The following is a 17660-nucleotide window of genomic DNA, read 5'->3' as shown; positions in this document are numbered from 1 at the left end:
GCTTAATATTTGCAGAAATTAGAAGTAGTCGAGCTATGCTAGAGCTCAGTTATAGCAGAAACTACAAGTAGGTAGGCTAAACTGGAGCTCAGTATCAGAAGAAACTACAAGCAGGTAGGCTAAGCTGGAGCTTAATATCAGCAGAAATTACAAGTAGGTAGGCTAAGATGGAGCTCATTTTCAGCAGAAACTACAAGCAGGTAGGCTAAGCTGGAGCTCAGTATCAGCAGAAACTACAAGCAGGTAGGCTAAACTGGAGCTCAGTATTAGCAGAAACAACAAGCATGTAGGCTAAGCTAGAGCTCAGCATCAGCAGAAACTACAAGCAGGTAGGCTAAACTGGAGCTCAGTATTAGCAGAAACTACAAGCAGGTAGGCTAAGCTGGAGCTCAGTAACACCAGAAACTACAAGCAGGTAGGCTAAGCTGGAGCTCAGTATCAGCAGTAACTACAGGCAGGTAGGCTAAGGTGGAGCTCAGTATTAGCAGAAACTACAAGCAGGTAGGCTAAGCTAGAGCTAAGTATCAGCAGTAACTACTGGTAGGTAGGCTAAGCTGTAGCTCAGCATCAGTAGTAACTACAATCAGGTAGGCTAAGCTAGAGCTCAGTAATATCAGAAATTAGAAGAAGTTGAGCTAAGACAGAGCTCTGTATTAGCAGAAATTAGAAGCAGTTGAGCTTAGATAGAGATCAGTATTAGCAGAAACTACAAGCAGGTAGGCTAAGCTGGAGCTCAGTATAAGCAGAAACTACACGTAGGCTAAGCTGGAGCTCAGTATCAACAGAAACTACAAGTAGGTAGGCTAAACTGGAGCTCAGTATTAGCAGAAACTACAAGCAGGTAGGCTAAGCTGGAGCTCAGTATCAGCAGAAACTACAAGCAGGTAGACTAAGCTGGAGCCCATTATCAGTAGAAACTACAGACAGGTAGGCTAAGCTTTAGCTCAGTATTAGCAGAAACAACAAGCAGGTAGGCTAAGATGGAGCTCAGTATTAGCAGAAACTACAAGCAGGTAGGCTAAGCTTTAGCTCAGTATTAGCAGAAACTACAAGCAGGTAGGCTAAGCTGGAGCAAACTACAAGCAGGTAGGTTAAGCTTCAGCTCAGTATCAGAATAAACTAAAGGCAGGTAGGCTAAGCTGGAGCTCAGTGTCAGCAATAACTACAGGTAGGCTAAACTGGAGTTCAGTATCAGCAGAAACTTCAAGCAGGTAGGCTAATCTGTAGCTCAGTATTACAGAAACTACAAGCAGGTAGGCTAAGCGGGAGCTGGCTATCAGTAGAAACTACAGACAGGTAGGCTAAGCTAAAGCTCAGTATCAGCAGAAACTACAAGCAGGTAGGCTAAGCTTTAGCTCAGTATTAGCAGAAACAACAAGCAGGTAGGCTAAGCTGGAGCTCAGTATTAGCAGAAACTACAAGCAGGTAGGCTAAGCTGGAGCTCAGTATTAGCAGTAACTACAGGCAGGTAGGCTAAGCTGGAGCTCAGTATCAGAAAAAACATCAAGCAGGTAGGTTAAGCTAGAGCTCAGTATCAGCAGAAACTACAAGCAGAAATGCTTAGCTGAAGCTCATTATCATTAGAAACTACAGACAGGTAGGCTAAGCTTTAGCTCAGTATTAGCAGAAACTACTAGCAGGTAGGCTAAGCTGGAGCAAACTACAAGCAGGTAGGTTAAGCTGGAGCTCAGTATCAGAATAAACTAAAGGCAGGTAGGTTAAACTGGAGCTCAGTGTCAGCAGAAACTACAGGTAGGCTAAACTGGAGCTCAGTATCAGCAGAAACTACAAGCAGGTAGGCTAATCTGTAGCTCAGTATTAGCAGAAACTACAAGCAGGTAGGCTAAGCAGGAGCTCGCTATCAGTAGAAATTACAGAAAGGTAGGCTAAGATGGAGCTCAGTGTCAGCAGAAACTACTAGCAGGAGGGCTAAGCTGGAGCTCAGTATTAGCAGAAACTACAAGCAGGTAGGCTAAGCTGGAGCTCAGTAACAGCAGAAACTAAAAGCAGGTAGGCTAAGCTGGAGCTCAGTATCAGCAGAAATTAAAAGTAGGTAGGCTAAACTGGAGCTCAGTATCAAGATTAACTACAAACAGGTAGGCTAAGCTGGAGCTTAATATTTGCAGAAATTAGAAGTAGTCGAGCTATGCTAGAGCTCAGTTATAGCAGAAACTACAAGTAGGTAGGCTAAACTGGAGCTCAGTATCAGAAGAAACTACAAGCAGGTAGGCTAAGATGGAGCTCAATATCAGCAGAAATTACAAGTAGGTAGGCTAAGATGGAGCTCATTTTCAGCAGAAACTACAAGCAGGTAGGCTAAGCTGGAGCTCAGTATCAGCAGAAACTACAAGCAGGTAGGCTAAACTGGAGCTCAGTATTAGCAGAAACAACAAGCATGTAGGCTAAGCTAGAGCTCAGCATCAGCAGAAACTACAAGCAGGTAGGCTAAGCTGGAGCTCAGTATTAGCAGAAACTACAAGCAGGTAGGCTAAGCTGGAGCTCAGTATCAGCAGTAACTACAGGCAGGTAGGCTAAGCTGGAGCTCAGTATCACTGCTGATTGTGGTATGAGCTCAGGGAATATCTGTAGCTCTATATCTGGATGACATTCTAGTACAATAACCCACTTTTTCACAGGCAGTAATGAACACTCAAGGAGTTCTACAAATTCTTCACATAGACGGTTGGAAAATCAACCTTTTAAAGAGCCCCTTGATTCCTCAGAAGCATGTATCCTTTCTGGGGTCTATAATCAACTTTCACAATGAGGTAGATCACATGACTTCTAGCTTGAATCACAAATTGCCTTATTATTGTATTAGGTCTCTGGTTTTTCAGAATGATCTAATATATGCCTTAATGCCCCCTGGTCATTCAAACTGATTTATATATTTTCTTTATTTGTTATGCTATGCAGGGTGATAGCCAGTTATAGGCGATAATTAGCCTCAGTCATTCTGATTGTTCCAGTGTCACCTCACAGGACTTTGTATGCAGATCTTATTTCAAATGTTCACATGCTTGCCTTGGTGGCTTACTTATAAAGGGCCCTTTTCTTGCAATAACTTTTCTTTCACCAGGATCTCAATAATCAAGATGTAACAAACAGCAAGCCGTTTTACTGGTCAAGCCCACATCTTCACCATTGTCAGGTGGAGTACTGATTTCCCAAAATATAACAAGTTTAAATAAGTTGCTGAGAGACTCAACTTACCACAACCCCTTACAGGGACACTGCAAGTTAAACACAGTAACCAAGTAGGAGCTAGTGGTTAGAGAGCAATGAGACTAAACTTAGTAGCTGAACGCTCTCTAGTACTTTAATCAGCTACTACAAGCAAAATAACATACTAGAAAGTAGCTGTTAATTTATCAATTTAAATACCATAGGAAAATATACCTTTGTAAAAGTTTAGCCTCACTATCCAGACGAAAACAAACTTACCTAGGTCACGTAAATGTAAATCTGATAGCAGAGCAATCTAAAGTAAAAAAGAAAATGTAAAGACAAACAGTTTGCCTCACAGGGAAAACCAGTACAGTATCATTAAACAAATGCAGAGTCCAAGAACAACCTAAAGTCAATTACTTGCTATTTCTTTAGCCAGTGGAGCTTCTAAAGATTTCAGCTATATCTTGCAATACTCTTTTCCTGATTTATTTTTTTAAATCAGGATGCGGCTGTTCTGGGAACCAGCTATTCTTTTCTTCCAAAATAAGCATCTACTGATACTATAAATAAGGTAATTGTGGATCCTTTGTTAATTTTGAATGTCAAAAAAGTCCAAGTTGTGACTTCCTCACAACCTAGATGTTGTGAGAATATTACAGTTCTATATTAAAGGAACAAAGAATTAAGGGATTTCTTCCCTTTTATTTGTTAATTTCTTGACCTTTCAAGGGTCAGAAAACATCGGCAGTTACCATAGCTGCTTGGTTTAAGGCCTTAATTCACAAGGTGTACCTGGTTGCAGGGAAGTCTTTTTTCTAAATACATTACTGCTAATTTCACTAAAGCAGTAGCTACTTTGTGCCTACAAGAAATAGACTTCTATGAACCTGATATGTAAGGTGGCTGGCTGCTTTGTCTTCATTTGACTTAAAGAAACATTTTAGAAAACATGTTTGCTTCTTCATACCCACCCTATTTCATGGTGGTCTTGTAGACTTTACTGCTTGTGTATAGAATTCCACATGTGATGTGTCATGGACTCTCATCAGCCACACCCTTCTTTTATTATATAGTTTGTGGATGAAATTGTTTTGCACTTCATTTGTCATGCTTTGTCTTTCCTGCTTTTATGTTTTCCTCCATCTGTTTGGCCATATGTGTGACTGATTCAAGAAAAGTGGGAGGGATTAGGGCTCTGGAATGCTGGGTGTTTTTGTTTCTTTATAGTGGATGGAGAGTAATCTTAAATGTGACACTCACCTTTATGAAAGAAATACATTTATCATGTAATCATACATACTCTTTTATATCATGAATAATGTAAGGTCTAACATACAGTTCTGTTCATACAGATATAGATGAATGTCAAATGAGGCCAGGCCGGTGTCAAAATGGAGATTGTGAGAATACAGATGGCTCATTCACATGCTCCTGTTACTCCGGGTACAGAACTGGCAGTGAGGGAACAACCTGTGTTGGTAAGACCTGTTGATCAAATTAAAAATATTATATTAAGTGGGAATTTTTTTGTTTACTAATGATTATTTTACATTTTAATTCTTAATTCACTTGTCACGTGGAATCCAATCAGAATCAAGTTCAATCCGATTGGCTGATCCAATCAGCCAATCGGATTGAACTTGATTCTGATTGGCTGATTCCATCAGCCAATCAGAATATTCCTACCTTAATTCCGATTGGCTGATAGAATCCTATCAGCCAATCGGAATTCGAGGGACGCCATCTTGGATGACGTCATTTAAAGGAACCGTCATTCGTCGTTCAGTCATCGGCCAGGATGGATGTTCCGCGTCGGAGGTCTTCAGGATGCTGCCGCTCCGCTCCGGATGGATGACGATAGAAGATTCCGCTTGGATGAAGACTTCAATCGGATGGAAGACCTCTTCTGCCCCGCTTGGATGAAGACTTCAACCGGATGGAGGACCTCTTCTTGCTCCGCTTGGATGAAGAATTTGGCTCGGCTGGGTGAAGACGACTCAAGGTAGGGAGATCTTCAGGGGCTTAGTGTTAGGTTTATTTAAGGGGGGTTTGGGTTAGATTAGGGGTATGTGGGTGGTGGGTTGTAATGTTGGGGGGAGGGGTATTGTATGTTTTTTTTTACAGGCAAAAGAGCTGAACTTCTTGGGGCATGCCCCGCAAAGGGCCCTATTCAGGGCTGGTAAGGTAAAAGAGCTTTGAACTTTAGTAATTTAGAATAGGGTAGGGCATTTTTTTGGGGGGGGGGGCTTTGTTATTTTATTAGGGGGCTTAGAGTAGGTGTAATTAGTTTAAAATTGTTGTAATATTTTTCTAATGTTTGTAAATATTTTTTTATTTTTTGTAACTTAGTTCTTTTTTATTTTTTGCACTTTAGTTAGTTTATTTCATTGTATTTATTTGTAGGAATTGTATTTAATTTATTTATTGAAAGTGTATTGTTAGGTTTAATTGTAGATAATTATAGGTATTTTATTTAATTTATTTATTGATAGTGTAGTGTTAGGTTTAATTGTAACTTAGGTTAGGATTTATTTTACAGGTAAATTTGTAATTATTTTAACTATTTTAGCTATTAAATAGTTCTTAACTATTTAATAGCTATTGTACCTGGTTAAAATAAATACAAAGTTACCTGTAAAATAAATATCAATCCTAAAATAGCTATAATATCATTATAATTTATATTGTAGCTATATTAGGATTTATTTTACAGGTAAGTATTTAGCTTTAAATAGGAATAATTTATTTAAGAAGAGTTAATTAATTTCGTTAGATTAAAATTATATTTAATTTAGGGGGGTGTTAGGGTTAGACTTTGCTTTAGGGGTTAATGAATTTATTAGAATAGCAGTGAGCTCCAGTCGGCAGATTAGGGGTTAATAATTTAAGTTAGGTGTCGGCGATGTTAGGGAGGGCAGATTAGGGGTTAATACTATTTATTATAGGGTTAGTGAGGCGGATTAGGTGTTAATAACTTTATAATAATAGTGGTGCGGTCCGTTCAGCAGATTAGGGGTTAATAAGTGTAGGCAGGTGGAGGCGACATTGTGGGGGGCAGATTAGGGGTTAATAAATATAATATAGGGGTCGGCAGTGTTAGGGGCAGCAGATTAGGGGTACATAGGGATAATGTAAGTAGCGGCGGTTTACGGAGCGGCAGATTAGGGGTTAAAAATAATATACAGGGGTCAGCGATAGCGGGGGCGGCAGAATAGGGGTTAATAAGTGTAAGGTTAATGGTGTTTAGACTCGGGGTACATGTTAGAGTGTTAGGTGCAGACGTAGGAAGTGTTTCCCCATAGGAAACAATGGGGCTGCGTTAGGAGCTGAACGCGGCTTTTTTGCAGGTGTTAGTTTTTTTTTCAGCTCAAACAGCCCCATTGTTTCCTATGGGGGAATCGTGCACAAGCACGTTTTTGAGGCTGGCCGCGTCCGTAAGCAACTCTGGTATCGAGAGTTGAAGTTGCGTTAAATATGCTCTACGCTCCTTTTTTGGAGCCTAATGCAGCCATTCTGTGGACTCTCAATACCAGAGTTATTTTAAAGGTACGGCCAGAAAAAAGCCAGCGTTAGCTACGCGGGTCGTTACCGACAAAACTCTAAATCTAGCCATAAGCTAGCTACAATATAACTAATAGTTATATTGTTACTATCTTAGGGTTTATTTTTATTTTACAGGAAACTTTGTATTTATTTAACTAGGTAGAATAGTTTTTAAATAGTTATTAACTATTTAATAGCTACCTTAAAGACAAATTTACTTGTAAAATAAAACCTAACCTAAGTTACAATTACAGCCAACACTACACTATAATTAAATACATTCCCTAAATTAACTACAATTAAATACAATTAAATACAATTAAATACAATTATCTAAAGTACGGAAAAAAACAAACACTAAATTACAGAAAATAATAAAATAATTACAAGTTTTTTAAACTAATTACACCTAATCTAATCCCCCTAATAAATTACACCTAATCTAATCCCCCTAATAAAATAAAAAGGCCCTACCCTATACTAAATTACAAATAGCCCTTAAAAGGCCCTTTTGCGGGGCATTGTCCCAAAGTAATCAGCTCTTTTACCTGAAAAAAAAAAGTGCAATACCCCCCCAACATTAAAACCCACCACCCACACACCCAACCCTACTCTAAAACTCACCCAGCCCGGTTGGGTGAAGACTTCTCAAAATAAGGTGATCTTCAAAGGGGTTAGTGTTAGGTTTTATTAAGGGAGTATTGGGTGGGTTTTAGAGTAGGGTTGGGTGTGTGGGTGGTGAGTTTTAATGTTGGGGGGGTATTGTACTTTTCTTTCAGGTAAAAGAGCTGATTACTTTGGGGTAGGGATTTTTATTATTTTGGTGGGCTTTTTTATTTTATTAGGGGGATTAGATTAGGTGTAATTAGTTTAAAAAACTTGTAATTATTTTCTGTAATTTAGTGGGGTTTTTTTTTCTTACTTTAGATAAATGTATTTAATTGTAGTTAATTTAGGGAATTTATTTAATTATAGTGTAGTGTTAGGTGTAATTGTAACTTAGGTGAGGTTTTATTTTACAGGTAAATTTGCCTTTATTTTAACTAGGTAGCTATTAAATAGTTAATAACTATTTAATAACTATTCTACCTAGTTAAAATAAATACAAAGTTGTAGTTTCAGAAGTATCAGAAACTACAAGCAGGTAGGCTAAGCAGGAGCTCAGTATTAGCAGAAACTACAAGCAAGTAGTCTAAGCTGTAGCTCAGTATTAGTAGAAACTAGAAGCAGGTAGGCTAAACTGGAGCTCAGTATCAGGAGAAACTACAAGCAGGTATGCTAAGCTGGAGCTCAATATCACCAGTAACTACAGGCAGGTAGGCTAGTTTGGAGCTCAGTATTAGCAGAAACTACAAGCAGGTAGGCTAAGCTAAAGCTCAGTAATATCAGAAATTAGAAGCAGTTGAGCTAAGATAGAGCTCAGTATTAGCAGAAATTAGAAGCAGTTAACCTTAGCTAGAGATCAGTATTAGCAGAAACTACAAGCAGATAGGCTAAACCGAGGCTCATTATCAGTAGAAACTACAGACAGGTAGGCTAAGCTGGAGCTCAGTATTAGCAGAAACTACAAGCAGGTAGGCTAAGCTGGAGCTCATTATCAATAGAAACTACAGACAGGTAGGCTAAGCTGTAGCTCAGTATCAGAAGAAACTACAAGCAGGTAGGCTAAGCTGGAGCTCAGTATCAGCAGAAACTACAAGCAGGTAGCCTAAGCTGGAGCTCAGTATCAGCAGTAACTACAGGCAGGTAGGTTAAGATGAAGCTCAGTATTAGCAGAAACTACAAGCAGATAGGCTAAGCTGGAGCTCAGTATCAGCAGAAACTACAGGCAGGTAGGCTAAATTGTAGCTCAGTATCAGCAGTAACTACAGACAGGTAGGCTAAGCTGGAGCTCAGTATTAGCAGAAACTACAAGCAGGTAGGCTAAGCTAGAGCTCAGTATCTGCAGTAACTACAGGTAGGTAGGCTAAGCTGTAGCTCAGTATCAGTAGTAACTACAAGCAGGTAGGCTAAGCTAGAGCTCAGTATTATCAGAAATTAGAAGCAGTTGAGCTAAGATAGAGCTCAGTATTAGCAGAAATTAGAAGCAGTTGAGCTTAGCTAGAGATCAGTATTAGCAGAAACTACAAGCAGGTAGGCTAAACTGGAGCTCAGTATCAACAGAAACTACAAGCAGGTAGGCTAAGCTGTAGCTCAGTATTAGCAGAAACTACAAGCAGGTAGGATAAGCTGGAACTCAGTTTCAGCAGAAACTACAGGTAGGCTAAGCTTGAGCTCAGTATCAACAGAATCTACATGCAGGTAGGCTAAGCTGTAGCTCAGAATTAGCAGAAACTACAAACAGGTAGGCTATGATGGAGCTCAGTATCAGCAGAAACTACAGGTTGGCTAAGCTGGAGATTAGTATCAGCAGAAACTACAAGCAGGTAGGCTAAGCTGGAGCTCAGTATTAGCAGAAACTACAAGCAGGTAGGCTAAGGTGGAGCTCAGTAACAGCAGAGACTACAAGCAGGTAGGCTAAGATGGAGCTCAGTATCAAGATTAACCACAAACAGGTAGGCTAAGCTAGAGCTCGGTATCAAGATTAACTACAAACAGGTAGGCTAAACTGGAGCTCGGTATCAAGATTAACTACAAACAGGTAGGCTAAGCTGGAGCTTAATATTTGCAGAAATTAGAAGTAGGTAGGCTAAGATAGAGCTCATTTTCAGCAGAAATTACAAGTAGGTAGGCTAAGATGGAGCTCATTTTCAGCAGAAACTACAAGCAGGTAGGCTAAGCTGGAGCTCAGTATCAGCAGAAACTGCAGATAGGCTAAGCTGGAGCTCAGTATCAGCAGAAACTACAAGCAGGTAGGCTAAGCTGCAGCTCAGTATCAGTAGTAACTACAATCAGGTAGGCTAAGCTAAAGCTCAGTAATATCAGAAATTAGAAGCAGTTGAGCTAAGATAGAACTCAGTATTAGCAGAAATTAGAAGCAGTTAAGCTTAGCTAGAGATCAGTATTAGCAGAAACTACAAGCAGGTAGGCTAAGCTGGAGCTCATTATCAGTAGAAACTACAGACAGGTAGGCTAAGCTGGAGTTCAGTGTCAGCAGAAACTACAAGCAGGTGGGCTAAGCTAAAGCTCAGTATCAACAGAAACTACAAGCAGGTAGGCTAAGCTGTAGCTCAGTATTATCAGAAACTACAAACAGGTAGGCTAAGCAGGAGCTCAGTATTAGCAGAAACTACAAGTAGGTAGGCTAAGCTGTAGCTCAGTATTAGCAGAAATTACAAGCAGTTATGCTAAGCTGGAGCTCAGTATCAGCAGAAACTACAAGCAGGTAGGCTAAGCTGGAGCTCAGTATTAGCAGTAACTACAGGCAGGTAGGTTAGGCTGGAGCTCAGTATTAGCAGAAACTACAAGCAGGTAGGCTAATCTGGAGCTCAGTATCAGCAGAAACTACAAGCAGGTAGGCTAAGTTGTAGCTCAGTATCAGCAGAAACTACAAGCAGGTAGGCGAAGCTAGAGCTCAGTATCTGCAGTAACTACAAGTAGGTAGGCTAAGCTGTAGCTCAGTATCAGTAGTAACTACAAGCAGGTAGGCTAAGCTAGAGCTCAGTATTATCAGAAATTAGAAGCAGTTGAGCTAAGATAGAGCTCAGTATTAGCAGAAATTAGAAGCAGTTGAGCTTAGCTAGAGATCAGTATTAGCAGAAACTACAAGCAGGTAGGCTAAGCTGCAGCTCAGTATCAGCAGAAACTACAGGTAGGCTTAGCTGGAGCTCAGTATCAACAGAAACTACAAGCAGGTAGGCTAAGCTGTAGCTCAGTATTAGCAGAAACTACAAGCAGGTAGGATAAGCTGAGACTCAGTTTCAGCAGAAACTACAGGTAGGCTAAGATGGAGCTCAGTATCAACAGAAACTACAAGCAGGTAGGCTAAGCTGTAGCTCAGAATTAGCAGAAACTACAAACAGGTAGGCTATGATGGAGCTCAGTATCAGCAGAAACTACAGGTAGGCTAAGCTGGAGCTTAGTATCAGCAGAAACTAAAAGCAGGTAGGCTAAGCTGGAGCTCAGTATTAGCAGAAACTACAAGCAGGTAGGCTAAGCTGGAGCTCAGTAACAACAGAAACTACAAGCAGGTAGGCTAAGCTGGAGCTCAGTATCAGCAGAAATTAAAAGTAGGTGGGCTAAACTGGAGCTCGGTATCAAGATTAACTACAAACAGGTAGGCTAAGCTGGAGCTTAATATTTGCAGAAATTAGAAGTAGTCGAGCTATGCTAGAGCTCAGTTATAGCAGAAACTACAAGTAGGTAGGCTAAACTGGAGCTCAGTATCAGAAGAAACTACAAGCAGGTAGGCTAAGATGGAGCTCAATATCAGCAGAAATTACAAGTAGGTAGGCTAAGATGGAGCTCATTTTCAGCAGAAACTACAAGCAGGTAGGCTAAGCTGGAGCTCAGTATCAGCAGAAACTACAAGCAGGTAGGCTAAACTGGAGCTCAGCATCAGCAGAAACTACAAGCAGGTAGGCTAAGCTGGAGCTCAGTATTAGCAGAAACTACAAGCAGGTAGGCTAACCTGGAGCTCAGTAACAGCAGAAACTAAAAGCAGGTAGGCTAAGCTGGAGCTCAGTATCAGCAGTAACTACAGGCAGGTAGGCTAAGCTGGAGCTCAGTATTAGCAGAAACTACAAGCAGGTAGGCTAGGCTAGAGCTAAGTATCAGCAGTAACTACTGGTAGGTAGGCTAAGCTGTAGCTCAGCATCAGTAGTAACTACAATCAGGTAGGCTAAGCTAGAGCTCAGTAATATCAGAAATTAGAAGCAGTTGAGCTAAGACAGAGCTCTGTATTAGCAGAAATTAGAAGCAGTTGAGCTTAGATAGAGATCAGTATTAGCAGAAACTACAAGCAGGTAGGCTAAGCTGCAGCTCAGTATCAGCAGAAACTACAGGTAGGCTTAGCTGGAGCTCAGTATCAACAGAAACTACAAGCAGGTAGGCTAAGCTGTAGCTCAGTATTAGCAGAAACTACAAGCAGGTAGGATAAGCTGAGACTCAGTTTCAGCAGAAACTACAGGTAGGCTAAGCTGGAGCTCAGTATCAACAGAAACTACAAGCAGGTAGGCTAAGCTGTAGCTCAGAATTAGCAGAAACTACAAACAGGTAGGCTATGATGGAGCTCAGTATCAGCAGAAACTACAGGTAGGCTAAGCTGGAGCTTAGTATCAGCAGAAACTACAAGCAGGTAGGCTAAGCTGGAGCTCAGTAACAACAGAAACTACAAGCAGGTAGGCTAAGCTGGAGCTCAGTATTAGCAGAAACTACAAGCAGGTAGGCTAAGCTGGAGCTCAGTAACAACAGAAACTACAAGCAGGTAGGCTAAGCTGGAGCTCAGTATCAGTAGTAACTACAAGCAGGTAGGCTAAGCTAGAGCTCAGTATTATCAGAAATTAGAAGCAGTTGAGCTAAGACAGAGCTCAGTATTAGCAGAAATTAGAAGCAGTTGAGCTTAGCTAGAGATCAGTATTAGCAGAAACTACAAGCAGGTAGGCTAAGCTGCAGCTCAGTATCAGCAGAAACTACAGGTAGGCTTAGCTGGAGCTCAGCATCAACAGAAACTACAAGCAGGTAGGCTAAGCTGTAGCTCAGTATTAGCAGAAACTACAAGCAGGTAGGATAAGCTGAGACTCAGTTTCAGCAGAAACTACAGGTAGGCTAAGCTGGAGCTCAGTATCAACAGAAACTACAAGCAGGTAGGCTAAGCTGTAGCTCAGAATTAGCAGAAACTACAAACAGGTAGGCTAAGCTAGAGCTCAGTATCTGCAGTAACTACAAGTAGGTAGGCTAAGCTGGAGCTCAGTATCAGTAGTAACTACAATCAGGTAGGCTAAGCTAGAGCTCAGTAATATCAGAAATTAGAAGCAGTTGAGCTAAGACAGAGCTCTGTATTAGCAGAAATTAGAAGCAGTTGAGCTTAGATAGAGATCAGTATTAGCAGAAACTACAAGCAGGTAGGCTAGGCTGGAGCTCAGTATCAGCAGAAACTACACGTAGGCTAAGCTGGAGCTCAGTATCAACAGAAACTACAAGTAGGTAGGCTAAACTGGAGCTCAGTATTAGCAGAAACTACAAGCAGGTAGGCAAAGCTGGAGCTCAGTATCAGCAGAAACTACAAGCAGGTAGACTAAGCTGGAGCCCATTATCAGTAGAAACTACAGACAGGTAGGCTAAGCTTTAGCTCAGTATTAGCAGAAACAACAAGCAGGTAGGCTAAGCTGGAGCTTAGTATTAGCAGAAACTACAAGCAGGTAGGCTAAGCTGGAGCTCAGTATTAGCAGAAACTACAAGCAGGTAGGATAAGCTGAGACTCAGTTTTAGCAGAAACTACAGGTAGGCTAAGCTGGAGATCAGTATCAACAGAAACTACATAAGGTAGGCTAAGCTGTAGCTCAGAATTAGCAGAAACTACAAACAGGTAGGCTATGATGGAGCTCAGTATCAGCAAAAACAACAGGTAGGCTAAGCTGGAGCTTAGTATCAGCAGAAACTACAAGCAGGTAGGCTAAGCTGGAGCTCTGTATTAGCAGAAACTACAAGCAGGTAGGCTAAGCTGGAGCTCAGTAACAACAGAAACTACAAGCAGGTAGGCTAAGCTGGAGCTCAGTATCAGCAGAAATTAAAAGTAGGTAGGCTAAACTGGAGCTCGGTATCAAGATTAACTACAAACAGGTAGGCTAAGCTGGAGCTTAATATTTGCAGAAATTAGAAGTAGTCGAGCTATGCTAGAGCTCAGTTATAGCAGAAACTACAAGTAGGTAGGCTAAACTGGAGCTCAGTATCAGAAGAAACTACAAGCAGGTAGGCTAAGCTGGAGCTTAATATCAGCAGAAATTACAAGTAGGTAGGCTAAGATGGAGCTCATTTTCAGCAGAAACTACAAGCAGGTAGGCTAAGCTGGAGCTCAGTATCAGCAGAAACTACAAGCAGGTAGGCTAAACTTGAGCTCAGTATTAGCAGAAAAAACAAGCATGTAGGCTAAGCTAGAGCTCAGCATCAGCAGAAACTACAAGCAGGTAGGCTAAACTGGAGCTCAGTATTAGCAGAAACTACAAGCAGGTAGGCTAAGCTGGAGCTCAGTAACAGCAGAAACTACAAGCAGGTAGGCTAAGCTGGAGCTCAGTATCAGCAGTAACTACAGGCAGGTAGGCTAAGCTGGAGCTCAGTATTAGCAGAAACTACAAGCAGGTAGGCTAAGCTAGAGCTAAGTATCAGCAGTAACTACTGGTAGGTAGGCTAAGCTGTAGCTCAGCATCAGTAGTAACTACAATCAGGTAGGCTAAGCTAGAGCTCAGTAATATCAGAAATTAGAAGAAGTTGAGCTAAGACAGAGCTCTGTATTAGCAGAAATTAGAAGCAGTTGAGCTTAGATAGAGATCAGTATTAGCAGAAACTACAAGCAGGTAGGCTAAGCTGGAGCTCAGTATCAGCAGAAACTACACGTAGGCTAAGATGGAGCTCAGTATCAACAGAAACTACAAGTAGGTAGGCTAAACTGGAGCTCAGTATTAGCAGAAACTACAAGCAGGTAGGCTAAGCTGGAGCTCAGTATCAGCAGAAACTACAAGCAGGTAGACTAAGCTGGAGCCCATTATCAGTAGAAACTACAGACAGGTAGGCTAAGCTTTAGCTCAGTATTAGCAGAAACAACAAGCAGGTAGGCTAAGATGGAGCTCAGTATTAGCAGAAACTACAAGCAGGTAGGCTAAGCTGGAGCTCAGTATTAGCAGAAACTACAATCAGGTAGGCTAAACTGGAGCTCAGTATCAGCAAAAACATCAAGCAGGTAGGTTAAGCTAGAGCTCAGTATCAGCAGAAACTACAAGCAGAAATGCTTAGCTGAAGCTCATTATCAGTAGAAACTACAGACAGGTAGGCTAAGCTTTAGCTCAGTATTAGCAGAAACTACAAGCAGGTAGGCTAAGCTGGAGCAAACTACAAGCAGGTAGGTTAAGCTTCAGCTCAGTATCAGAATAAACTAAAGGCAAGTAGGCTAAGCTGGAGCTCAGTGTCAGCAATAACTACAGGTAGGCTAAACTGGAGCTCAGTATCAGCAGAAACTTCAAGCAGGTAGGCTAATCTGTAGCTCAGTATTAGCAGAAACTACAAGCAGGTAGGCTAAGCGGGAGCTCAGTGTCAGCAGAAACTACCAGCAGGAGGGCTAAGCTAAAGCTCAGTATCAGCAGAAACTACAAGCAGGTAGGCTAAGCTTTAGCTCAGTATTAGCAGAAACAACAAGCAGGTAGGCTAAGCTGGAGCTCAGTATTAGCAGAAACTACAAGCAGGTAGGCTAAGCTGGAGCTCAGTATTAGCAGTAACTACAGGCAGGTAGGCTAAGCTGGAGCTCAATATCAGCAGAAATTACAAGTAGGTAGGCTAAGATGGAGCTCATTTTCAGCAGAAACTACAAGCAGGTAGGCTAAGCTGGAGCTCAGTATCAGCAGAAACTACAAGCAGGTAGGCTAAACTGGAGCTCAGCATCAGCAGAAACTACAAGCAGGTAGGCTAAGCTGGAGCTCAGTATTAGCAGAAACTACAAGCAGGTAGGCTAACCTGGAGCTCAGTAACAGCAGAAACTAAAAGCAGGTAGGCTAAGCTGGAGCTCAGTATCAGCAGTAACTACAGGCAGGTAGGCTAAGCTGGAGCTCAGTATTAGCAGAAACTACAAGCAGGTAGGCTAGGCTAGAGCTAAGTATCAGCAGTAACTACTGGTAGGTAGGCTAAGCTGTAGCTCAGCATCAGTAGTAACTACAATCAGGTAGGCTAAGCTAGAGCTCAGTAATATCAGAAATTAGAAGCAGTTGAGCTAAGACAGAGCTCTGTATTAGCAGAAATTAGAAGCAGTTGAGCTTAGATAGAGATCAGTATTAGCAGAAACTACACGCAGGTAGGCTAAGCTGCAGCTCAGTATCAGCAGAAACTACAGGTAGGCTTAGCTGGAGCTCAGTATCAACAGAAACTACAAGCAGGTAGGCTAAGCTGTAGCTCAGTATTAGCAGAAACTACAAGCAGGTAGGATAAGCTGAGACTCAGTTTCAGCAGAAACTACAGGTAGGCTAAGCTGGAGCTCAGTATCAACAGAAACTACAAGCAGGTAGGCTAAGCTGTAGCTCAGAATTAGCAGAAACTACAAACAGGTAGGCTATGATGGAGCTCAGTATCAGCAGAAACTACAGGTAGGCTAAGCTGGAGCTTAGTATCAGCAGAAACTACAAGCAGGTAGGCTAAGCTGGAGCTCAGTAACAACAGAAACTACAAGCAGGTAGGCTAAGCTGGAGCTCAGTATTAGCAGAAACTACAAGCAGGTAGGCTAAGCTGGAGCTCAGTAACAACAGAAACTACAAGCAGGTAGGCTAAGCTGGAGCTCAGTATCAGTAGTAACTACAAGCAGGTAGGCTAAGCTAGAGCTCAGTATTATCAGAAATTAGAAGCAGTTGAGCTAAGACAGAGCTCAGTATTAGCAGAAATTAGAAGCAGTTGAGCTTAGCTAGAGATCAGTATTAGCAGAAACTACAAGCAGGTAGGCTAAGCTGCAGCTCAGTATCAGCAGAAACTACAGGTAGGCTTAGCTGGAGCTCAGCATCAACAGAAACTACAAGCAGGTAGGCTAAGCTGTAGCTCAGTATTAGCAGAAACTACAAGCAGGTAGGATAAGCTGAGACTCAGTTTCAGCAGAAACTACAGGTAGGCTAAGCTGGAGCTCAGTATCAACAGAAACTACAAGCAGGTAGGCTAAGCTGTAGCTCAGAATTAGCAGAAACTACAAACAGGTAGGCTAAGCTAGAGCTCAGTATCTGCAGTAACTACAAGTAGGTAGGCTAAGCTGGAGCTCAGTATCAGTAGTAACTACAATCAGGTAGGCTAAGCTAGAGCTCAGTAATATCAGAAATTAGAAGCAGTTGAGCTAAGACAGAGCTCTGTATTAGCAGAAATTAGAAGCAGTTGAGCTTAGATAGAGATCAGTATTAGCAGAAACTACAAGCAGGTAGGCTAGGCTGGAGCTCAGTATCAGCAGAAACTACACGTAGGCTAAGCTGGAGCTCAGTATCAACAGAAACTACAAGTAGGTAGGCTAAACTGGAGCTCAGTATTAGCAGAAACTACAAGCAGGTAGGCAAAGCTGGAGCTCAGTATCAGCAGAAACTACAAGCAGGTAGACTAAGCTGGAGCCCATTATCAGTAGAAACTACAGACAGGTAGGCTAAGCTTTAGCTCAGTATTAGCAGAAACAACAAGCAGGTAGGCTAAGCTGGAGCTTAGTATTAGCAGAAACTACAAGCAGGTAGGCTAAGCTGGAGCTCAGTATTAGCAGAAACTACAAGCAGGTAGGATAAGCTGAGACTCAGTTTTAGCAGAAACTACAGGTAGGCTAAGCTGGAGATCAGTATCAACAGAAACTACATAAGGTAGGCTAAGCTGTAGCTCAGAATTAGCAGAAACTACAAACAGGTAGGCTATGATGGAGCTCAGTATCAGCAAAAACAACAGGTAGGCTAAGCTGGAGCTTAGTATCAGCAGAAACTACAAGCAGGTAGGCTAAGCTGGAGCTCTGTATTAGCAGAAACTACAAGCAGGTAGGCTAAGCTGGAGCTCAGTAACAACAGAAACTACAAGCAGGTAGGCTAAGCTGGAGCTCAGTATCAGCAGAAATTAAAAGTAGGTAGGCTAAACTGGAGCTCGGTATCAAGATTAACTACAAACAGGTAGGCTAAGCTGGAGCTTAATATTTGCAGAAATTAGAAGTAGTCGAGCTATGCTAGAGCTCAGTTATAGCAGAAACTACAAGTAGGTAGGCTAAACTGGAGCTCAGTATCAGAAGAAACTACAAGCAGGTAGGCTAAGCTGGAGCTTAATATCAGCAGAAATTACAAGTAGGTAGGCTAAGATGGAGCTCATTT

The 17660-nt window shown here is 41.6% G+C and overlaps 1 protein-coding gene across 1 annotated transcript in view; it reads left to right on the top strand.

The window, feature by feature from the left end:
* LOC128646845 (latent-transforming growth factor beta-binding protein 4-like) overlaps positions 1-17660 on the top strand; it is a 377095-nt gene that overhangs the window by 316904 nt on the left and 42531 nt on the right. The window contains exon 13 of the mRNA XM_053699646.1: positions 4524-4649. Within this exon, the coding sequence (XP_053555621.1) occupies positions 4524-4649 (126 nt within the window). The remainder of the gene's footprint in view (positions 1-4523; positions 4650-17660) is intronic.

The sequence above is a fragment of the Bombina bombina genome, chromosome 2 (assembly GCF_027579735.1).
Source record: "Bombina bombina isolate aBomBom1 chromosome 2, aBomBom1.pri, whole genome shotgun sequence".
In the NCBI taxonomy this organism is placed as follows: domain Eukaryota; kingdom Metazoa; phylum Chordata; class Amphibia; order Anura; family Bombinatoridae; genus Bombina; species Bombina bombina.
The sequence above is the reverse complement of the archived record's forward strand: the minus strand, read 5'-3'. Positions and strand labels throughout refer to the sequence as shown.